Source organism: Corapipo altera, unplaced genomic scaffold (assembly GCF_003945725.1).
Source record: "Corapipo altera isolate COAL_440 unplaced genomic scaffold, ASM394572v1 24, whole genome shotgun sequence".
NCBI classification, from domain to species: Eukaryota; Metazoa; Chordata; class Aves; order Passeriformes; family Pipridae; genus Corapipo; species Corapipo altera.
In genome coordinates, this window is record NW_020884903.1 from 2,115,333 (window position 1) to 2,140,866 (window position 25,534).

Genomic DNA, 25,534 nt, shown 5'->3' on the forward strand with positions numbered 1-25,534 from the left:
TCGGACTACATTGATTTCAACGCTTAACTCCTGTGCATAACAAAACAGAAGCAGAACATAATCTCTACCATGTAGAAAGAGCAGTTTATACATGAGCATTTCCAAAAGAAACCAGGAATAGAAAGAAAAAAGTATTGTAAAAGGAGAAATAAACAGAACTTACTCTGAGACATTTACAAAATTAATATATTTAAGACATGGAGTAGAGAGAGCAAACTGAAAAAATACTGATCAAAACCACCTTCTGGCAGAAAGTATACCCTGCCCAACAACACTTTGTAACTTCTACCATATGGACAGAAACCCTGCAGTTTTGAAGGAGAATGAGGAACACTGATTGGAAAGTTAACAATGAGAATGGCAAGGGAAAAGTCTCCCTTAGCTGGAGTTCTACCAGGAGTAATAAAACAAAGACTTTGTTAAGCAGAATACATGCTGGCTGGCAGATGAGGACTGAATGCCAGTCACTTACAGTATAAACAGAATATCCAGGGTGGTAATTCATTTCATCTAGAAATCTCTATGTATTTTGGGTCTTCTCCAAGACAGTCTCAAATCCTGGCATCTGGAGTGAACTCGAAACTCAAATAAAAAGCACATTGGACGGGCTTGTCTTTTCACAACATTGGTAATGCTGCTACAGATTTAAAAATGAGGGTACCATTTTCTGCAGCCATGGGTGAGATGAGGATAGGAATGCTGAGGAAATTTATGGAGGAAACCAGTCGGTTTGCACTACTGCCCCATTCAGTTTTGCAGTTTGTGATATAAGATTGGGTTTCCTGTTGGTCATTTAACATTTATAAGAAGGACCTTCCTCTGTGGAGCACCTCTTTTCTTTGTCATACAGCCCTTTATCCCAGCCCTTTACTTATGGCACGTCTCTTTTTCCTGCCTTTATGTTTATGAACTTTTATGTTGCTTCCGTCCTTGAAGCACCCCAACCAACATCATCCATAAATACATTATTCTGTCTCTCAAATCCCACTTGGAAGATCTGTTTCTACTGTGGTACCAGCTGGAAATGCTGAGTAATACCAGCTAGCTAGAAGAACAGGAAGGATAGAACTGTTCATTTATTTGGGTATTGTAAATGCATTTTCTTAGGGAGTTTTGCCTCCCCCTTCCACCTGTGATTGCCACACCTGCCTGTTACAGCTTAGCTCAGCTAGGCAGCATGCTTTTAGTAGTAAAGATTGCTTCACTGTGTGCCTGCACTGTTCTTAGCACAGTCAGGCTCCCAGTCTGATTTACAGCTTCTAGAGCCTACTATCATACAAATAATAGAGAGCAGTAATGATAGTAGCCTTTGTGATATGTGTTGTCCTTGGAGAGCGTGGGCAAATCCAAATTCCCTGATCTTTCAGTCTTCTTACTTTGTGGCGGGGACAATAGCATCCCAGTGATGGGTGTTCCAAGGAAGCGTCACACCTCTCTGCCTTGCTTCTGCCTTGTACCATTTTGCATGATTTCTGCCACCTAATCATAGTGCAACTGTCACACGGGGGTATAATGTTTCATTTTCCTGACTCACTCTGAAATAACTCAAAAGTAGGTGCTGAGACATGATAGTTGAATTGCACTGCCTGCATAAAAAAATCACAGTCTAGTTACTAACTCATAAAGTTAGTTTCAAGTTTGACTGGAAACTAGGATGATCTGAGCTAACTGTATTATTACTTTAAAGCCTTGTAAAGTTAGCCATTGCATCAGTCACTGGAACACCTGTGGATGAAATGCAATTGGGAAAGGCTTGCAAGTGACTTATCAAGCATGTACCTTTTGAGAACTTAAAAGCTGCAGAAAGGAATAAAAAAGTCAGCAACTATGGTCAGCCTTGAGTGGGAGAAATAAAATGAGACCAGTCTGCTTAATTAGTTGAAGTGATTGTTTTTTGACTCACATAGGAGAAGAAACGTGGATTTTTAAAAGATTGCTTTAGACAAAGCAACCTACAGCTAGTTTTTAATAGTAACAGCTTTATTCTTTTGTTTGAAAGTATAACCAGCAGCTCCTAGACTTTTGAGCCAGGGTTATTTTGTTGGTCAATCTATTCTATACAGTAGTAAGTAATTTCTAAGTACATTTTTTGGAAGGGACTGAGACATGCTGAGAAGCAAGTCCAGACTTTGTTCATTTACAAAGAGAAAAGGAAAGAGACTTTTTATTCAGTTTGGTAGAGGCCCATTTCTTTTACTAAAGAACATTTCCATTGGTTTTGGAAAACAAGATAATGCTTGCATCTAAGTCAAAAGAATGATATTTTGCTTGACTAGTTCAGTCAACAAATAGTCTTAGCTTCCATTTAATGAGAAATAGTTCTTCTCCAACTTTTCTATCCATAAACTACCTACTGGAGATTATGAAGTCTTGTGGTTGATCAGTAACATACTTGTGCCTTCTGAATGAGAAAGGAAAGGGAAATTTTCCACCCAGGGAAGTCACAGAGCTAGAATTTCTTCAAAGACAGTTGATCTTTTTTAACCCAGTCTTCTAACCCATGGTGCAGAAAGAGAAATTTAACTGCACAAAGTAATTTTAGGAATTCAAAGTATGGCAGACACTGAATATTACCAGCTAGAATGTAATTCAGTTCTCAATCTGAAGAAAAGATAAGGTGTCATGAAGTGGCTGAACAATCACTAAATATCAGAGAATGGGATTCTAGTATTAAGGAAAAGTTAATGGAATAGGTCTTGTGAGTAAAAACGAAGTGAAATACTATCTTCAGGTGTTTCATGGGTACTACTTAGAAATATTATCACTGGAGCTTGTGAAGTACTGAATGAAATGGGACCCATGAGGAAAAGTCATAAATCAGGCCAGCTGAATGTCATTCTTCCTAAGTGAAGGAAAAAAGATATTTCACATTTTAATTGCTGCTGTAGAGAGAGCCACAAAGAATGGGAAAGAAATAAGTAGAAGGGAAATTAGAATTGCTTAGATTAATTAGAAAAGTAAATATCTAAATGTGTAGAACTAAACAATGTTACTGTCTTCCACTTTATTCAGTGCAGGAAGCCTGGGGAAATACTTTGCTGGATTTTGTGGCACCTTAGGGTTTATCTATAACTGTATCTCTGTTTTTCACTCCTGGCAGGAAGCACTCTGGTTTGTTTTCATCAAGTAAAGACTTTCCAAAGTCAGCACCTTAATCCTTTTTAAACTGGCAGGAAACATTTCCTTGTCCTTTCATTTTCTAAGCAGCTCCCTTGAGCTATCCTGCACTCGCTGCTCTTTACTGACCTATTGTCTTTCTAGAGATGCACCACAGTGTATGTGTCAATTTGGCCTTGATTATTCTGGCTCCACTAGCCCAGACAGTCTCAGTAAGAAAAGAGAAGTGAGATTATTTTGCAAGGTTTAAAGTCGGTCTTCTGTATGCAAGGGTAGAATCAAAACCTTAAAAGTAAAACAAATAAAAGAAATCTAAATAAGTAATTAGGTCCAGTGTTGTGAGAGAGATGCATAACTCAGCTGTTGGCATCAATATGCATTGCTGTAATTAAAAACAGATATTTTACTGGAGATATAGGATTAGTATTGTAGCAATGTATCCTTAAAGGCTCTAGGGTGATCAAGGAAATTAAAAATTACTGTGTTAGAAAAAGTGGTTGAAACAATAAAAATAAATAAACCACCAAGACTGTAGCATCATGATACAATAGTGCATAGGTGGTAACACTGTTTCTGTAACAAAAGATGACATTTGACTCAATTTTTTTAGCACATGTCAGTACAGCAGAGTAAAAGAGAAACTACAGCATCCTTTTCTAGACTTACAACAGTACTTTTCCCAATTGCTCTTGAAAACGTACAAATAAAACTCAATGCACAAATTGACATTGCAGTTTATCATGAGGCAGAATGAATTTCAGAACTACTGCCCCTAGCTGCCTCGATCCCCTTAGGCACAGCCCATCCTTCTCTCCATGGTGCCAGTGGAATTGCCCGGGTGGCTATAGTTTTAAAGTCAGTTAAGAAGTAATTATGAGGTGAGAGGCAAATATCACCCTGCAACAACATCTCCCTATCAGACAGAAACCAGAGAGAAGTAAAATGACACTGCTTATCATAGCTAATGCACTTTAGGATTTAATATTAAATGCAGTACAGTCTGTTTATTAAATGTGTGGAAGAGTCACTGTTGGGGCAGCATCTCTTGATTATGATGCCAAATGATATGGGTTAGCAGGATTCACACAGGACTGTGAAGAATTTCAGCAGGACAAAAGCAAACTGAATGAAGAGGTAATACGAACTCGAATTGCAGTCTTGATAAATGCTATGTAGGGTTCACCAGAGTTAAATTTAAATTACTTCTAATTTATAGAGGGTTCAAAACTGAGCACTGCACTGAAGAAAGGGATGCAGGTTTCATTGTAAACAATGCACCGGTGACGTGTTTAATGTCCATCTGATGTTGAAATAAAACCATTCAGAATGCTAAGGGGGATAAAGAGTAGGTTTTTGAGGTATGTTAAAAGAATAAGCAGTATTAAATAAAATGAGGAAAGTTAATCCCAAATTTCTGATATCAAAAGACTCAAGGGATGTTCAAGAAAGGTGAAAGGTGGCAAATTTGGTTTGTTTACCCAAGTAGATTTTGGAAACCACTGACACCAAAAAAGGAACAACATTCTGTCAGAGAATGAATGAATTGCTGAATGGAAATAAAGGAGAATTGAGATAACCCAAGTATTTGCGGGGTTTATAATAATAATTAGTGATAGGAGTTTTTAAAAGGCTTGTCAAACATCATGTTTCCAGTTTAAGACATGCTGTATTCTGAGTCAGGCTGAATCCATTTAGAGTGAGAAACTCTATGCTATTTTTAATTTGGAGTGACATTACATGTCTTTTCATAGAAAATTGGGATGATCCTTCAATTGGATAATCAATAGATGATTATACATGGGAGTTTGAGTATCCTGATTCACTGTTTGCCAAGTTCAGCTCAACAGCTCCTTTTTGCATGAAAATGGTCTAGACGTCTACTGCACTTCTGAGTGCTGTGAAGATTACAGCAATATAGAGTTTAACAAAATTATTTATATATTTATGTATTATGTATATGAAATATATATATTTATATATGATTTATTAACAAATTTATTTATATATGATACAGGAAAATAAAAATAGAACTGTTTATATTGGAATTTTAAGCATCTGTATTGAAGAAAATAAAGAGCCAGATTTTGTTATCTTTATTCATACAAAGTCAGGATTCTGCTAATTCGTAACAGTATGTGTGTATTTCTGTTAAACTGATACTCTGTTGGGACTGGGCACAGAGAGAGGCAGCCAGTCTTCTTCTCTGATTTAGCACTCATTGTAAGTACTGTGACCAGAATTTTCCGAAGAACCTGGTTCCTGCAGTTAGCTTTAGATATGTTTTGATTGATGGTTCTCACTTTTCTGGCAAGTTTTCCTGGCATTCCTCCTAGCAAGGAGTTTTGAAGATGTAATCCAAAAGTGTAGCTGTGGGCACTCAGAAGTGCTGTCCATCTTAAAATATCCTGGTTAGAACTGAGAAGAGACATTGGAAATGTTTTCATTGTACTTTTCAGAAAATATCTCTGCATGTAAATTGATCATTAATTTGCTTTCTCTACAGAAAAAGCAAATAAACAAGTAAAATATAGTTGGCGCTTTCAAAATCCTCTCTGAAAGAGCAGATCTTAGACAGCAAGATAAGAATGTGGTCTTAAAATATTACACTTTACTTAGGCTTTACTCTTCCTTCTCCCTTCCCAAAAAAAGCCACAGCAGGAAAGGGATTCATAAATCTCTGTGTCCATTTTATGGCATGGTGCCTCAAATGATGAATGTTGTCACGTTTTGATTAAAAAAAAAAATGGAATTCCATAAAAAAAATAAAATCAGCTTAGTGAATTGAATGTTGCTTCCTTAATGTTTTTCATCCTGAACTCATTTAGCAGGGGAAATGGATATTTCATCAGACATGGATTTGACGTTCCATCACATTATACAGTAAACAGTACAAACGATGTTATTTTCTTTAAATGGAGAAGCTGGAAGAGCTAAGACAGTAGCTGCTGTAAGGCACTGGTTATCTCATTTAAACAGATATTAAACGTAGGTGCCAGTGGTGTGATCATCAGCTGCTTCCCACTTTGTGAATAAATTGCTTAGAAGGAGTCTTTTTTCCTACCAGATGTGACCTAGATTTAGATTTCCAAAGGCAAAAAAAAAGTCTATTGTGTAAAAAACAATTGCGGGTAAAATGCATGGTAAATGAGCTTATCTCACTTTTCCAGGTGTTTAAGCTAATATGTTATGGAATTACAGCTTCATTTATGAAAAATAATTGAGGAAAATGTTCCAGCAAATAAAATTTGGATAAAGGCTTAGTATGGTTATTGTATTGTTAGCAAGTTTCTAAATGGCAGAAAGAAAAGGGGGCCAGCACAGATAATAAAAATATAGAAATTTGTGAATCTGTGAAGAGGCTCCTGTAAAAGGGTCTGGCAGTGGTATCCATCTGTGTTGTGGTCTTGCAAATGTCTTGGAACAATATAAAGAATTCTGTTCCCGACAATGCATATGAAAGCAGGACTTTTTCTTAAAAGACCAAGTATTGATATCTGTTGGCCCTGGATAAGACTAATAATACTGGTAGCTTAAGTATACAAACATCAAAAGAATAACACCTTTATTCTTTTTCTTTTTCCTCTTTCTCTTTTAATGATTCCATAGGGGCTGCCACTCGAAAACCGGACCCAGAGCCTGAGAAACAGACCGACCATACTGTTAAAATTGCTGGAGTCATTGCAGGCATCTTGCTGTTCGTCATTATATTTCTGGGGGTCGTGCTGGTAATGAAGAAAAGGTGAGCAATGAGTGGATGTTTTCCATGTACACAGTCATATTGCATCTCCTACGGCAGTTCTCAATTTGATAATGGTAGAAGTGTCTAGCCACTTTCAAGTCCACAGAGAATTAATGTTTCTCTCTTTGTTTTATATATATATATATATATACATATATATATGTGTATACCAACTCGAAGTTAATGATTCTAGCATTTTTATATCAGTACTGCATGATGGGCTCTAATAATAGAAGAATATCTCTGTCCTGTAAGTGTGAGTCTCCACCCTACTCAACAGAACAGCTGAAAGTAAGATGTGGTTTCATTCTTTCATGTAAAAGAAATTTTTAGTCAAACAGGAACTAGCGCTAAGGTAGTTTGTGCTAAGAATGGGGAGTATATTGTTCTGCATAAACTTCATTCTGTGAAAACAAAGAAAAGTGTTACAGTGGTGCTGAATGCTGATTCAAAACACACATTGAGATTGTTTTCTTTCGAATATAATTTGAAAACTGCTACATTATTAGAAGCATGAGGCTTTTAAAACTGTTTTCCTTTCTCAACACTGTAAAAGGAAAAATAGTAATGGGAAAAATATCTCGTATCTAGAGAGGAGGCATAGATAAGAAAAAGACTCCCATGTGATCTTAGAAGCTAAGTCTAGATTGGGAGAAATTAATTAGCAAATAGAATTAAGATTTTAGGTTGTATCCTGAGCAATGTGAGATTTGCAGCTGTCAGAGGTGGGGTTGGGAGCATGCAGGTGCTGTGTAAAGGCGCTGAGTCACAAATTCTCCTTTCACTTCTGCCACAGTCTCCTTATTGTCCCATAACCCCTCACCTCCTTGCTATGCACTTTGTATTATCCCCTTTTCTTCCTTTGAGAGCAATCCTGGCCTGATTTTACTCATTCCAACACTATGTGATTTAATTGTATGTTAACTAGTTTGGCAGGTCTGAGATAGTCCAAACCCCTGAGCTGCCTGAATTTCTTCCAGAATTTGAACGGTGGAGGTGCACAGCAAAGGAGGCAGCTGTCTGACAGTGCCTCAGGGCAGGCAACAGAAGTAGCTACTTTTCAGTCTCCTTGAAGACAGAAACAGGGCCATGAGTTAGAAGGGCTCTGTGAAGAGAAATGTGAGCTGTGACCAGGGCTGGGGGCTAGGTCATGACAAGAGGTAGGTAAAGCAGTCTAAAACTGCCACACAGAAGAGCCTGAGACTTAAGCACCAGGGTAGATCTGACTGGGGCAATGAAACTGACCCAGTAACCAAATCTGCTCAATAAAGTACGATGTGTCAGGGTTTTGTTCTGACTTTGCAGTACTTTTTTCTTCCCACTCTGATTTCTTGCATCATTCATACCTTCAGTTTGAACAGTTGAACTCCCAAACTCCTCCCTAGGGCCAGACACAGAACTTGGCATGCAGGAAGAAAGGCTTCTTGCATTGTCTGGCCAATACTTCCTGACCAGCATTCATCATTCTCTCTCTTCCAGTTTTGAGCCTCTCCTTAAGTGTTTCTGCCAAAGGTAGAATGTATTCACCCAAGGGAGACAAGGTCTTAATTTTGCAGGGAAAGCATTGCAAAATGATACAAATAGTTTCAAAGTGAATAAGGTGTCAGGGTCTCTGGCTAAATGGATGCTATGCCAGCTCCTGCTTCATTCTCTAGAAAAAAACTCTTTGATAATCTAATTGTTAGAGGCGGGAGGTCTCAGATCCTAAGTGTTTGCATTAATGCAGAAGGATACTTGATTCCTTCTGTCTACCACAGCAGAGTAATTACTATTCATAGCAATTCTGTTGATAGAAGAAAAGTGTATTATGTGAGCTTCTTCGGGGTTTTGAATAAATCTGCTTGTGACAGAGATGAAACTATTGAAAGTAAAAGTCCGGGAACTCTGTTACCAAATACATACAGTTTCATTGTGTAGTACAGAAATAACGATACCAATAACACAAACATATCCCAGAGTGATGCTGCAGTCTTGAGCAAAACAAACTGAAATGAGTTGAAGTGAATATTAAAAAGTAAGAATGGTTCATCTGTGTAACAGGATGTGACCAGGGGTAAATGAGAGTTTCAGGAGGTGGGTATATTGTGACCCAGGCCTCTAAAGCATCTTCTGTAGCATAGAAGATCTTGAATACGATCACACTCATGACTTAAGCAAAAGATGAACTGATTATTCAGTAGATTGTTATTGGTGCATTAATTCACTAGGCTGCTGAGAGGCCTTGTGGTTTCACCTTGGTTCAGTTACTGTGTATACATTATGCATTTGAAGAAAATGTATAAATCATAACACAAGCTTAATATAACCATAGTGGTTTTGCAGTTTTATGATACTTAAGGTGCTACTTTGGGAAACAATCTTATCAAGTTAGTGGGTTGTTTGACTACTGCACTTGATCATTTTATTTCATTTACTTTATCAGGAGCTTTACTGGCGTAAAGATCTGAGTAAAAAATAAAATAACACCTTGTAATTCTGTGTCGCCTTTCCTCTGAGAACCACTTTGTTCTCTGCACTATTATGTGCGGACTCACTGGGCAACAGTGCTCGGTTTCACCACAGTGAGCTACATGTTCTGAAACTTGTCTTACTTGGAATTGGCTTCAGCAGTATCCCATTCACATTCCAAGGCATATCCCAAGGCATGTACTTCGTGTTATTCTTTCTTTCACAGAAAAGATTCTTGTAGACTTGATCTCCAAATCACACTAGTAGATTAAACTCACTCTATCTCTGGGGCTTCACAGTGCTTAATTAACTTAATTTCAAACCATTTCTTTTCCTTATCAAGAGATCTGGAAAACAGTTTTACTTAAATGATAACCATGATTTTGTCCAATGCATTCCTTTAATAGCCACCTCATTTCACTCAACAACCATTCTTTGCTTGGTTGTTTCCATGCACCACAGATTATTACAGACCAGTCTCTTGAACTTTCAATTCAGTAGCCAGGTAGAAGAAGACTAATATTCAAAGCAGTTTTCAGTGCTGCACAGACATGCTTTGGATATGATGGCCACTATCAAAGCAGTAGGTAGAGAAGTTCTGCAAATATCAATAGTCATTAAGCAGCGTTATTAGTTTCACTGTATAGTGGTCTTCTGAAGTAGTTATATTATAAACCAGGTCACAGAGAGATTAGCTGGCCTAGCGATTCAGTGTGTGGTATGGAGTCAGTAGTGAGGGTAGAAACATCATGGACACATTTTCTGTATGGACACTCAGGCTGTGATTGAAGTAAACCAAATCTGTAAACTTGTCACCTGGGTCAGGGGAAGACTTAGTGCTTTCCTCTTTTTCTCTCCACTTGGTTGTTCAGAGTTCTTTATCTATTCTGTTCTATCTTTTCTTTATCCATTCGCATTCCTGCATAAAGGTGTCATGTATCATAGCCTAGGAACCTGCAAACTATTCCTATACCAAAAGGGTAATACCAATGCAGTGATTCTTCTCTGAATAATGCCAATAAGCTTTCCTTCCTCAGCTGTGCTCTGTATCTCCCATATAAGAGTTAACACAAAATCAGATGAGAACAATGCATGTGTTTCCACAATATTGATCCACAATAAAGTGAATTTTGAATCTCATCCTCAATATTAAATCTCACTTGAGGCCCTTGATTTCTTCCAGTCTTTGATATACCTGCATAGAACTTTATAAAAAAATAAAAAATAAAGAATGCAGCAAGTTCCCCTTTTGATCAACTTTAAGTGGAGCAGTGAAAATGAGAATACTGTTCCCACAGCTTTGGAAAAGCAATAGCAATTAAATCAAGACTAGCATAAATTAGACACTTACAGCTTTTTCTCCTTTTCTTTTTTTCTTTACCTTTGTATTCTATATAAGTTAAGTTTAAAAAAATGCGTAAGTTAATAAGCTGTGGGTCCAACATTTGCTTAAAAGCAAATATGTCTTTGGGGCAGCTGTTTCTTTCAGGGCTGCCATCTTCGTGCTGCAGTGGGAGTGCAGTAAGGAAGCTGTTATTAAAATTTTGTTACATTGGCTTCTGCTTCCATTGTAGAATGGAGTTTTTCTGATCATCACGTTTCTCCATAAAAAGGTTACTTTGTTTTGCCTGTCTTTAGTTTCTGTTTTCAGCTGTCTCTCTGTCTGAGCCTTCCAGTAGTTTCTAATATATGTAGTTGTGGCATCTGTTTAAGTCAGAGACCCTGGTTCTTGGCAGTGGATAAGCAAGGCTTTTGCTCTCAGTGGAGCTGTGCTGGGAATGCATTGTTCCCATTCCCTGGTAGCAAATCAGGCTGTTCAGTTATACGTACACCTTTGCCAACAATTTCAAGCAGTTAGGATAGAAATTGAAGAAAAAAAGACTGAAGGAAAATTCCAACCACCTCTCCCTGAACCTTATTTTTCCCTCTAGACCAACTACAAAAGAGAGGTAATGAAAGAAAACACTGTGGTAATGACACAGTTCCAGAAGTTTCTCTTCCAATGGGATAATCCTCCTGCAGCCAGCAGTGCTGATTTTGGAAAATTTTATAGTGGGGCCTTGTTCTACAAGTGGTATTCATGAAATTAATTTATGTCTTCAGTCCTAAAGGATATAAAAATGCTTTATATTGCCACTATATGCAGAAACAGTTTATCAATATAAAATAACCTGACTACTGAGAAGTGACTGAAGAGCCATGCTCATAAGAAAATTTGGCCTAGGTTAGCCAGAATCTTTGCATCAGTCTTTTTAACAGAAAAAGGCTTTTCATGCATAGACAAAGACCTAAGTTCGTGTTCATTATGTAGGAAGTAAAATGGAACTTGTCCATATTTATTAAAAAAGCTAAATCCATTCACTTACGAAAGGTGCTTTAGCATGGGGACTTACAAGTGTAAAACTTTCTGGTTTTGTAGGATTTTGATTCATTCTTTTTACCTGTTTCTTTCAGTGTACAGTATTCTTGATAGTCAAAAAACACAGTGCTCTTTTTCAAGGACTTTTATATGGAAAATCTCACAACTGTAGCAATACAAAAATAACTGGAGCTTGAGACTTCCAATTTTTCTCATCTTACACAGATTCTTAATGGAACATTTACACAATTAAAGCTCCTGGATTTTCAGCATTTTTTTCATAAGGAATAATTTATCTCTATTACATATCTGGCAGAATTCTGCATACAAGTACCATCAGTGCTTCAGTGATTAATTGTATTTATTGTTGTTTCTCAAATTATTATACATCTTTTAGAAGTAGGAGAATATTTGTACTAATTACATTAAATCTCTCTCATGGCAACATATGGCAAGAAACAGGGTTGGCAGTGTTGTGAGATTCTAAATCAAAGTGAGGGAATAAGTAATTTTGAAAAGAAAGGCAGGGGGAATTATAATTATGACTGAACCAGAAAACAGCCCTTTGCTAATAGCACAGGTAGACTGAACCAGAAAACAGCCCTTTGCTAATAGCACAGGTAAGTGTATCTGCTTTCACAGGACTTGATCCTGTGCTCCTTACTGAATGCAATGGGGTATGTGCTGGTGGAAGAAGCATGTAACTGTTTTGCAGCTTGCCCCTTACTCTATTCTTAGATATCTTTTAAAACTCAACTTTAACAGGTATGCATTTTCCAGATGTGCCACGTGATTAAATATTCAGTATGTAGCCTCTTGTGTTTGAACAATACTGTTTGCATCAGAAAAATGGGAATAAAAACTGGGAAATATTTCTAACGGCATCTTCACACAAGGAAGATGAGAGAGAAAATTTGATGAAAGCCTAGTTTTCAAAGAGATGCCTGAAGCATGTAGCCAGAGGCAAGTTAACGTTAGTTATAGTCCTTTGCAAGGCCTGTTTACATGTTTCCTCTGTAGTCAAAGGGCTGTATGCATGTGCTCTAAAAATTACAAATGCCTACATGGTTCCTTTCAGTCTTTTATCTTACCAACATGTGAATGCTACTTGACATTATGCTCAGAGATGTTTTAAGATCTCCAGCTTTTTTTTTAATTGCAGTCAATATATGGAAATCATTTAGGTTGAAACTCATCCCTTTTGGAGAGCTGCAGTCCTGCTTGTAGTGGGCTTATAACTGAGGGAGGAAAAGATGTAAAGCAGAAGAGCATAGCTGGGGGCTTCTATACTTTGTGCTCACACAAAGCATGTCTGGGTAGAGGATCTGGCTGTGCAAGACATTGTGCAAGACTGACTGAGCCCATATTCCTCAAGCTGGTGGTGGAAGGTCTCTAAAGTTGTTTTTTGTGACATTCACATGGGCAGAAATAATGTGCATACAGGATTAGTTCTCATTTTTATCTCTACCACATGGGGAAATACCACCCATGTAATTTTAGCCAGCAAAGAAAGCCTTTTTATTTGCATGACAATAAGTATCTTTTTCTTCCAAATTTAAAAGGCTGTTAAAAAGATGAGATATCAAAAAAGCCGTGGCCATTGATTTTTCTGCTCTGGAAACAAGTTCAAGTCCTGTCAATGGCAGAACTGATTTCTTTAGGTAAAGAAAGGGATAGCCTAAGATTCTACAGTGCTGTGACAGGAAGGGAAGCTACTTCATATGTGTTCTGAAATTCTGTATTGCTAACCTTGTAACACCATGCTAGAAGTTCCATATCTTTATTCCTAATGCAGCTGAGGTGTAATCAGAGGTGTTTTAGCACTTTAATTGAGAGTGTTTGTGTGTAGTATATGCAGATATAAATAAACATTAAATACCTAACATTACTTAGTAGGTGTACTTTAAGATGGTTTAATTTAACAGTTGGAGATGCATTATATATTGTATTGCTCAAAGTTTTATGAAGATTGGATATGTCATCTGTCTATTCCAGGCACATTGCATGATATGCTCAGATATGCATTCTTGCTACCTTTCATTTGTGTCACCAGTTCAGGTCTCAGTTTCATCTTGGTTTTTCATACATTAATATTTGACTTTTCTTTCCTTCCATTTCATCTTTTCCACCACTGCCTAATCCTTCCACCATCATGGCAGAAGAAGCTATCACTCCTACACTTATTACCTGTAAGTAACTTCTTTGTCATCAGAGACACACTTTCTGCCATGTTGTTCCATGCCTAAGTAGTGAATGCTAATATTGAAAGTTCCTGTATAAAAACATACTTCGTAAAAGTTTTACCAAGATAAAAACAACATGGTCAATTATGTAATGAAATATTTAGCTTTTAGCTTTATAAGAGTTTCTTATGCCTCGTACTGTGCATTAGAGTCCTTTGAATATCATTATGTAACAAATTTTCTTAATTGAGAAGTAGTAAGTATAAATACCACTACCATGTCAATGAGAAATTTTCGTGCTTAAATAACTATTTTCAGAATTTATTTAGCAGTTTCTTTCTTATTTGTTCTGTTGAAAATATAGCATTGGTTAGACATGTACAAGCATTTCCATTTGTTGCTGTGTACATATTACTACTTTTTCATGAATAATGATAATGCATAAACATTGTGAGTTACCATTTCTGAAGTGAATTTCAAAGGAGTGAGCACTAAAAAATGAGGGCAGGATGAAGCATAACTTTCAGTAAGTAACAACCTTTTGTTTTGATACAGTCCTTAGTAATAGCATTATATGCTTCTTTATTTACCCAAAGCCTTAATTTCATTCCCTGCTGCCAGGTGATGAATGAGAAGGGTCCTTCTGTGAATTTAGCAAATCCCTTTCTGCAGCTATTCACCTTTACTTGCTTTCCAGGTACAAGGAGTACATAATAGTTTTTGCATTAACAAAATATTAGAGGTCTTGCTTAGTTGCAAAATGAGACTCATTTAATCTTGTTTAATCTTGTTGGCCAGCAGCAAAAATCAGTTGTCCAGTAGATACCTGTTTTCTCTAAACCTCAGATTTAAAAGTCGTGGGAACCTATGAGATATTTTTATGTAGTTAGAGAAGTTTGGGTGTTACTTGCATGAGACAAATATTAGTACTTGTTTTCAAGTACATATGTTAGTAGCACGCTCTTGAAAGGAACACATTTCACTAATGTTTTTATTTAAAAGCAATATGAAGTTTCTCATGTTCCTTTCTAGTTGCTCTTCGAACTTTTTAAACATATTTTTTTCAATTGATATTTTGAAAAAGGATCAAAAATTCATTTATAGGATTAATGGAAAAATTAGTAAATATTTTCTAGCTTGAAAACTTGGTAAGCAGAACCATGTTTCCAATGAATGAAAGCATCTGAAATTTAAACCTTAGTTAAAATTCCCTAAGACTTCTAAATATATTGAAAGTGCTCATTTCCTTGGTAATGCAGATTTCATGTTACATTATTTTGACACTCTACATGTAGTGCAATTTTTAAAACTGTTCTTTAAAGCAGTGTATTAATATGAAGGTCAGAAAAAATTATCTCTGCCACAGATACAGTATTTCAAAATTTATTTCTGTTCCAGAGATAAAAAGACCATATCTTCATAGGCATTAAAAAAATAAATTCAGTTTGGGATCATTTAAATGTAGTGCTTTAAAATGTCAAAAGAATGTAATACAGTATGTCATATAGTATGTTGTTGCCATAATAAGTAAATATATTTAAATAAATATTTTAATATGATTCATATCTCAAGGCTAAGTCAGAAACAAAATTGAAACAAATGGAACATTAAATGAAACACTGTTTCATTATTCAAAGAAATTGTATTATATATTTTTTTCTCTTTTTCCACTGACAGAGGAAAATATGTGAATTGAAATGGGTTCTTTAAGTTTTACGAACATGTTTTGTCCCCAGTTTTGAAATCATAGAGACTGTTAACAGTGGATGGAGGAGAGTGTCTCTGGATTGTTTGAAATGCTCTCCCAGTGGCTTCAAGAAAAGATCTGTCTTTTTGTTAGTGTGATACAAATGCAGTAACTTTGTAGCTGGGTCCACTAAGTCTTCCAAAAGAAATTGTGGGATCTTGACCTTGTATTCTTTTGTTCCCTGTCTGGCAAAAGAAGCAAAGTCAGAGCCCTAAAAAGAGCAGTCAAAATTGTCTGTCAGTAGGAGGAAGTATTTTGGACCAAATTCTCCACCTGTTTACACACTATGCAATTTCACTGAAATTGATGGAAATCTTAGATGAATGCAGAATTCATTACAGTTTTATTTTTAGCTGAGAAAGTTGGTATGGATTATAAAATGTTATATATTTTGAGAAACATGATTTCAAGTACTCTACCATTGCTAATTTACCACTTCTATACTGAGTATCATATTCAAATTTACTGATTAGTCATTGTAAATGCAAGCTGTAACATCCAAGCAAGCATCTATGCACTGAAATAGTTACTATTGTCTTGTGTGCTGCTTTCCTTGTGTGCTGTAGGCTCCTTTTCCCTGCAATCTCTGCCACTTCTAGATCCATCCTAAATTAAAATTAAAAAAGAAAAAGTTGGCAGATGCCAGGGGCTGCTGATGAATCATCAGAGGTGGACCTACAGCTGTGCATATTTGGCAGAGAATTATTTCTATTTTATCTTATGTTTACTAGTTAGCCAATCAAGAGACATTAGAGAAAAGAAGTTGAGTGCTGCTATTGAGAATTCTTTTTAATGGGCTTAAGTGGCTCTGCCAGTTTTTCCTCCCATCTTGCGTTCCTGAAAACTGGTGCATTTTTTACCTTTCACCTCAGTCAGGCAGCAGATTTTTTTTTTGTCTGGCTGTAGTTAGTCCTCTATAAGTTCTTTTGTTCTTAAAATTTGAGCAAATTTAATAGTGCTCATTAACTCTGCAGCAGGTCTTTTGACTTGGCAGTCAATTCCAGGTGGGGAAAAAAGAAGAATGGTGATAGTGTCGTTAGTTACGCTTGGAACAACTGGTGTTCCCAGCATGGCAGGCAGCATTGGTATGACTCCTTACTCCTGACACATTTTCTGATGGCAAAACTGCAGGCTGAAGAGAGGAAAATGCGTTCTTTTTCTTTTTTTTGTAATTATGGTTAAATGAACTAGGCAAGCCTGTTGTTAAGGTGACAACAAGTACCACTGTGGTGAATGTTGGCCTTTAACTTTTATATTCGAGATTTTAATTTTTATAAAGATTCTGTCCTTGGAGATCATTATTCATTAGGCAGGAGCTAACAGCTAGATTCATGCAGATTCAAGTATCAGACAAAGTGAGTGCTTGGACTGCTGGAGTTTACTCGAGACTTCGTTATATTTCTGTGAGAAGGACGTGCACCAAATTAAAATACAAAGTTGTGAAGGCAGCTTTTGGTACTGTTCCTCAGTTTAAGCTTGATATCAAAATTGTAAGTCGTGATTATTATTGAAATTAAGTACTTATGCAACAACAGGGCTGCACAGCAGTTAAGTGCATAATTTTATTCTATTTTTGTGCCTTTTCGCAAGTCATTTCAATAGGAGACAATTATTGCCTAGTATTCTTATACAATCCTAATTATGTTGAGTTCTTCATAGTGTGAAATCTGCTGTTGGCTGTCCCAGCACTGATAATTTAGTTAGGTGACCTAGAATAGAAATGCATCAAGGTTCATGCTCTGTATGGAAATCTCAATCCCAAAGCCCAGCACTGTGTAGGTCTAGAGGTTCTGTTGCCTGGTACATATGACTCAGAGGACAGAATTCCTGCTGCAAGAAAATTAATTCCACAAACATTGAGCATTTTCATATAAATGTCAGCCCTTTTCACAAGAATTTGGTAGTTTGGGGCTCAGTTGAAGTATGCTTTTCTTGTATATCCGACTTGAGCTCAGGAGCCTGGGAGTCTGTTCTCAGTTTAGTTATTTGTGTGTCTCTTGCTAGCAGATACTCAGTGCTGGCTTCTGGATCTCTGTTCAGAGACTTAATTTGTGGCTCATTTTCCTAGTCCCATTGCCATTGACCTAATACTTATGGCAGAAGGCACAAGGTTAGTAGATTTACAAAATGACCCTAATAATTGGAGTAATCAAATTTTTAAAAAATCAGTGGTATCAAATCTCTCAACATTTCTGGGTAATTCCAAGGAATATGCAGTCATCACATTTAAAACTTCTGCAGAAAATAGTGAAAGAGCTTAGAAACAGTCCTGTATTCTCAACTGCAACTGCCCCTGAAACCAGAATAAGATCATTAGTTTGCATCTTGTACCTGGGGGAGAATACTGAACAGAAAAATGAATGTGTTTGAACTGTTTGATTCTGTTAGACCTGTGATCTCTTCTGAATCTTTAAATATGCGTAGGTACATAGACTTGTGTCATAGAATTGTGTAATCAAAAATAAACATGGATTCCTGTAATTGTCTTGTAAGCTAGACTTAAATGATTTGAGGATGTCTCATGAGTTTTGTTGCATCTTGCAAAGTCTACAATGCCAACATATTAAAATCTTTGTATAAAACTTAGTCCCAAAATAGCAAGAAGGGTGTTTTACTAAATTGCCATTGCAGAAAAACACATTTGTGTGCTATGTGTCATATGCTTTGTGTACGGAGGTATCTAGCTTTCATGCAGAGATACTGAGCAGTCTCAGAATTGGGATTTTATTTTTAATTAAAATGAGCTACATAATTTTTAAAAAATCTATCTAAAGTTGTTATTTCCTATACTGATTCCTTGTATCTTCTGATTCTTTTGAATCTGATTGTAGTGCTTTATAGCCAAGGCTTACATTCCCATTTCTCTGTAGAAAAATTGTAAATAATGCTTAACACACAGACCACCAGTAAGTTGTTTTTTTTTTTTAATTTTGTCAGCTTTCTGAAGTGTGTGAGCCCCCCAGGGCAGTGATCTGACTATATGAAATAGCTTCCTTGAAGTGCAGCAGAGATCAGATCATTCATGTGGAGGAATACCTCTGCTTTAGTTCATCTTTTCTGGACATGTTTAGATATTCACTCCAGGTTACTTTTCCAATACCCATACTGGAAACCCATGGTCATTTCTGAACTTACCCAGACTTTTTAAAACCAGATGTCCCAGATGTACTGAATTAGAAACCATAAACTGTAAAGTGCTGCAAGTTTGGGTTCTTCAAATAAGTATGACAGAGAGAGGTATCAGAAATTATGGATTGCTGTGTTGGTCACACAATCTGTTCTGGTTCCAGCCAGAACAGGGTTAATTTTTCCAGTAGCCAGAAGGCAGCACTGCCAGGACTTGAAGGTTATTCTGTACCACCTCACATCATTTCCTGGCCTCAGGGGAAAGGGCTCTGTTACAGGTCCCATAGCATGGCAGAGGGAGCAGTCAGATATTACCTGTTGGGGGGAGGTTTGTCTCCTCCTTGTACTCTTTGTTATTGGCATTGTTGCTGTTAACTTCGCCTTTACATTTCCTTTCTTATTTACAGTACACCTTTAGCTCCCCTGAAGTGTAGACTGCCAGATCCCTGGAGGGAACAACAGTGGCCGTTTGCTTTCTGGAATGGCTAGCTGACCAAAATCATCATTCATTTCCAAATTTTCTTTCTGTCAGTTTTCTTGGTCATTGTTCTCCTGCAATAAATTACCTATTTCTGATATGAGAGAATAAAGAGCCATATCTCTTGCTTTCTTCTGACACTCCTGATCACTGACCTTCTGTTTCCATTTGTGAGAATCTGCACGAGAATTCTATCTGACCAGGGTCCTTCCTAATTTCAGGGCAAGTTGTATCTGGGAAGATTGCACCAGGTTTGAAACCAAGCATAACAAAAACTAATCAAGCAAGGAACCAGAAGAACGACTGTGCTGTGTGCTAACGTATCCAGCAAAACATGCCTGGTATTTCTTCAGTCCTAGATAACCTGTTGCAAAAGAATATCTTTTATGAGACTTATCATAGTATATTAGAATCATGACTTCTTTTCATTTACTCGTGTGCAAGAAAGGTTTGTGATTACTGCTATTAATATTATTAGACTGTAACATTTAGTGTATGCTATAGAGAGAAATCTGTAGGACTGTCAGGAAAGTCTTACATAATTCCATCTGTTCCTGTGCCAACCAGACAGCAGAGTGATCCAAATAAAAAGAAGTAGTAGTTGGAGCAGAGCAGAGTTTTGTAGGGCTTGTGCAGTGAACTACCTGCTCCTGTGAGTACTGAGCTGGTGAACATAAAAAAGCACATTTATTTTTCTCTTCAGCGGCTGAAGCTCAGGACTGCTTCTGCATTTGATCTGAGATCCCTCAGTGAGATATTGAACCAAACGTCCAGGGCTATCTCGATTATACTCTGTTCACCTGCGGAGAGAGATAGCTTCTTTCCTTCTTTCCCATTCCCTGATCCTTCTGATCATGAAGACACAAGTTAGAGCTACCAGAGGAATCTGTCTTGTCTGAAGGAAAGGGAAAGCAAAGCATTCCCTTTGTGAAATGCCAACCTGTGCATTTCACAATCATACAGGAATGAGAGAATCAGCTATTTCAGAGCGATTATGACACTCCACATCCCCTATTGCAAAGTGATAGTGTTCTTTCCTCCCGTGTGGTGACATCAGTAGCCAAAAATAAAATCTTCTGGTATGGATTTCACCAGCATGTTCATATTCAGCATAATAATGCAAAATGCAATATTTTTTGCAGCAGATAACAGTTTTAGGTGGGCTAGGTAGTGTTTAGTTATGCTTTAGATATAACGGCATATATTTTGCCATTTATGGTCCTATTTGGAAATAATCAATGGAGAGGTCATTTCATATCAACTAAGTTCATGGCTTACAGTATATTTTCAAAAGCAGATGAAATACTGAATGCTTTGTATTTATTGGCATTTTTCAGGTAAGATTGTCATGTTTATGATACATCACAGCTGATGTATCAGCTGATCCTTAGCTGTAACATTCACGTGTTACTGGAAGTAGAACTTTCCTTTCTGCTTACTGAGTAGGGAGGAGTCATGTCACTTTAATACGATTAAGATTATATAAGATATTTTAAACTAACAAAAGAAGAGAAGCACGTAAGGGTGTTACTAAACTAAAGGGATTACCTACAATATGCTTTTAAAAAAATCAAATGGAGAACAGGGTGCCTTGGTCCTAATACAAGCTCCCGGCAAGAACAGGTTTATTTTTTTATGAATAGATTAATGCAGTTTCAGCTGCCTTTTGTTGGAATCCAAAGCCCTGTAAACTATTTCACTATTTTGAGGCAGGAGTACTGAGCATTTGTGGAAGTGTCTTTGTCCAGTTCTCTGCCCAAAAAAGGGTTTTACTCTGTAGATCTTAACTGTTGTTGTCTTCTTTCCAACTACATTTTCTCTTTCAAAACTGTTGTAGTTAGTTTTGAAACTAATGCAGCTCTTAAGGTTGACTCCCTGTCCTTCTTATCCTTTACTTTTTCTGTTGTTTCTCTTCTTCCTCTGCTCATCTTTTTACTTACTCCTAACTTTCTTTATCCCCTTTCCCCTTCCCCCCCCCCTCCCCCCAGATACTATATTGTCTGTTATGTCCTGGAAAATATTTCCTTGAGATTGCCTTATTTTCATTCCCTATGCACTGCTTTATCTCCCAATACTTAATGCAGACTGCCTATCATTTGTTCCTGCTCCATGTCACAGAATCATAGAATCACAGAATGGTTTGGGTGGGAAGGGACCTTAAAGATCACCTTTTTCCAAAGCCCCTGCTATGGGGGATTCACTAGATTAGGTCAAAGCTCCATCCAGCCTGGCCTTGAACAATTCCAGGGATGAGGCATTCACAGTTTCTCTGGGCAACTTGTTCCAGTTTCTTACCACCCTTACAGTAAAGAATTTCTTCCTAACATCTAATCTAAATCTCTCATCTTTTAGTTTAAAGCCCTTTTCCTTTCATTGTCTGCTTGTATAGGAAGTCACTCTCCCCCTTTTATATAAACCCCCTTTAAGTACTGAAGGGGCACAGTGATGTCTCCCTGGAGCCTTCTCTTCTCCAGTGTCAACAACCTCAACTCTCTCAGCGTTTCCTCATAGGAGAGGTGCTCCAGCCCTCTGATCATCTTTGTGGCCTCCTCTGGACTCTTTCCGATACGTCCATGTCTTTCTTGCCACAGCTCTCTGGCTGCATCCATCCAGTCAACTTCTTCTCCACAAAATAGTACCCACTTCAAATACGTCTTTCCAATTTGGCAATAAGGATGTTGGGTAGGACCATATCAAAGGCCTTACAGAAGTCCTACCAGCTCTCTCCTCAGAATCTGTAGAAGGAAGAGAGAGAACATCAGAATATCCTTTTTAATTCTTTTTATTCTTGATTTTTACTAACAGATTATTGCTTAGGTAGACTGACTCTGTGGGAGCATTTCACACAGTAAAACTAAGGAAATACTGAGTTACACGTCTACAATTTTTTGCATTGGGGTTTGTTTCTTTAGTTTCCTGGGGAAACAATACGCTGGTTTTATTTGCTTATTTTTTATTATCTAAAAATTGATTTTGCTAAGGCTTTTAAAATATTCACCTCCAGGTTGAAACTTAGTATGCAGTATTTTGTGTTCAAAAAGAAAAAAATTATCTTAGGCAACGGAAAATGATTTCACAATGGAAACTGCAATATAGCATTAATTTTAAGAAGTGTATATAAATACTGCATATTTACTTATGTCAAAACAAGGTAATGCTTGCTGTATTAAGCATAGCTTTTCATTTTATGATCTCGTGTTCTTTGAATCTTAACCTTCACTCGTTTCTTTAATTTAGGGGAAAGAACCATTAAACATAGATACTTCCTGAAAGTGTGTGCTGCATGAAAGCTTTAATTAAATCTACAAGTAAAGCTTTAAAAGAACAAGAATCAAATTAATTGCAACAAGGACCATGCATTTATTTCTGTGACAGGCCCTTGCACATTAGAGAAAAGGCAATCTGTGTACCCTTATCTGAATTAGCAAACTCAATATCATTTTTCATTAGCATGGTAGGTCATTGCCATGCGTCTTCAGTATGACACTGTTTACATGTTAATGACCTCACAAATAGAGTCTGTTCCAAATGGTTTGCAGTAGCAGAAAGTTGTAAATCCATGAAGTGGAATAAACTGTCCTCTGCTTTCTGCATCATTGCTTCTTGTGAGTTCCCCTCTAGACTGAGCTTCATAATTAGGCAGAAGTATAATTAAGGCAAATTCAGTAAATGCAAACAGGGCAAAAGGATTTATGTCTGATTATGGTTGTTATAGCATACCAGAAATAAATTAATTTCTAAGCATCCATTATTAGTTGACTTTTCAATGACATGGAGTCTAGAAGTAGAAAATATTGTTCACCAAAAATGTTCATAGCTTAAGTTAGTGTGAGTCCATTATAATGTATTCAGATTTAAAAAGTGTTGACGTACCCATGAAAAAAACCAGTGCAAGATTCAATAGAATATACTGCTTTAGTTTTTTGATATATGATTGCTTTGTATTAGATGAGATTTTAAAGATTATAAATATATTTTTCCCCCACTGTATAATGTCATGAAATCAGCATGCTCCCTAAAATCATATCTTTAAAGAAAATGTCATACATAACATCTGGTAATTTAACTAGACAGTTGAAAGTTTCACTGAATTAAAATCTTGGAATGATAAAGCCAACATCAAATGAGTAAAACAAACTCATCATAACCACTTAAATTTGATTGCCTAAAATATCTAAAACAAGGTCCATTCTGATATCCTGCTGTGCGAATTCATTTAAGTACTGAATGCCTTCAATTCCCATTGACTTCAGCACTGTACAGAATCTGGTCCTGTATTTGGATGCCTCAGCCCTACCATAACAAAAAGCCTATTTTTCACCGGTCATATGCACCTGGCATTGCAAGGCTCTGTAGTTCTGCCTGCAACAACCTTGGGAGTTGCTTTGCAGACAGAGAGTAATGGTTTCTGCTTTAGTCACTCACCTAATATGCAAAGCGAGTTTAATTATATGCTGTCCAACCCTCTGTGCTACATATTTTTCTACTTGCTGGTTCTGAGTGAAATACATACTTTCTACGTGCAATGGTTACCTAGTAAGTGTACAGTGCCCCCAGAAGCGTTTATGGTTAATCTTCCCCTCAGCATATGTAATGTAGCTAAATACTAATTAAAGGTTGAAGAATAGGTATCCATCTTTTCTGTACCTGATGACTAGAGGATTGTGTTCTGCATGGAGTCAGATGCTGCACTGAACTGGATGGAATTGCTAGGGTGTTGCAAAACCTAACTATTTGAGACTAAAATTCAAGAGACTCCAGATTTTCTCACAGCACAACAAAAGACTAATAAATCACTGTCTTGTGTTCTGTAATGAATTAGCTGGTTTACTGTGTTTCATATAAATATGTGATGCTATGAAGCATACGTGGGTAGAATGTAGATTTGATCTCATGAGGGACATTTTTTTTTGTTCTACATATTGACTTCTGAAAATTATCTGTGGCCCAGTTGTACCTTTTTGTATTAAAAACAGAGATATAGTTTTAGTAAAGCAATAAAGCCACCATGAACATTATTACCATCTCTCAGATCCAAATAATAGTTGATTAAAGCAGGTTTTGATGATTTTTAAATATAGCCATGACTGCTGCCATGCAATATAAAAGAAATTAACTGAGGAGTGATGGAGAAGTGGTGGCAGAGAAAAAACTTGGCTGTTCAGTGGAAGTTTGTAGAGCTGCAATTTCTCCACAATTTCCATTGGTTTTGTAATTTTAATTCTTTTGCAGAATGTTTCACATCAGTATGGTCCATAGATTTGCAGTCCTTTTAAGTCATCCTTTCAGAAATTCTGATGTTCACTTCTTTCCTGTAGGGTTCTTCGTAGCATAAAAGTCTAATAATAGCAATTGATTTTTAAAAAAGCTTCGAAGTAGGTTATGGAAAGAGTGTGGGAATCAAGAGGTCTAGTTTCTGCCACCAGCTTGCTGATGGAAGTTCTTAAGCTGTATTCTCCACATTAATTAAATTTTGATTCCTATTAACTGCTGCAAAGCAGTGGTATCATTGCTATTGGAGGTCCAATAGTCAGGGAGTTAGAGTATTTCATTCGTCCTTTGTCATCAGTTGGATTTGAGAAAATTTGTTCTTTGTGTTTCTAAAGAATATATGCTGTTGGAATATTAGTACCTGAAAATCAGTGATGGAGACATCACCAGCAAAGTCAGGGTTAGCCACATATACTTGCAGATACACATGTTCTTTTATGAGTAGCCCTTGCAAAAGTACCAGGGGAGGTGTAAAGTGTTTTCTCTGGCACTACCTGCTTTGACACTTCAGTGACTGCAGCGCTGCCTCTTTTCCCACAGTAGGAATAATCAGCATCCAAGCTTTACTGCTTGAACTCTTGTGCACATGGGTTACTCTTTTGACAAAAAAAATTAATCCTTATTTAAAGCCCAGATACTGTAATGGTAGGTTCCTTTCAATAAAAGTATGAAAACAATAAAACAGCATAATGTAATAATTTAGCATCTCATAATTTTCAGAAATGTATAAATAAAATAACTGAGCATACTGTGCCACTTACAGTCTCATAATTTGCTGTCTGATTAGAAGTCATACAGCCATAGGGTGAAAATAAGATGGAAAAGGTCATATGATTAAATTAGCTGCATTCGGACAGGCATTACTTACAAAAGGTTTTTTCTATGATTAAAGAAGATCTACAGTAACTCAAGCAAATATCAAGTTAGCGACCCTCAGAAATGGAAATTAACCTCAATGATAAATGAAAGGTTACCGTCCACTATGTGCACTCCAAGAGATGCTGCTGTTGGTTAATCACATCTTTCACTTTTAGCTATGAACTCTGCGTATAACTGCCATTTTGAT

At 36.9% G+C, this 25,534-nt stretch overlaps 1 protein-coding gene across 10 annotated transcripts in view; it reads left to right on the plus strand.

Moving 5' to 3' along the window:
- Positions 1–25,534, plus strand: part of PTPRM (protein tyrosine phosphatase, receptor type M) — a 459,625-nt gene that overhangs the window by 297,922 nt on the left and 136,169 nt on the right. For 5 of the 10 annotated variants that reach the window (XM_027650889.1, XM_027650890.1, XM_027650892.1 and 2 more), the window contains 2 exons: positions 6,724–6,856; positions 13,823–13,852. In XM_027650889.1, coding sequence (XP_027506690.1) covers positions 6,724–6,856; positions 13,823–13,852 — 163 coding nt within the window. The remainder of the gene's footprint in view (positions 1–6,723; positions 6,857–13,822; positions 13,853–25,534) is intronic. The other 5 variants (XM_027650891.1, XM_027650893.1, XM_027650895.1 and 2 more) reach the window with 1 other exon arrangement.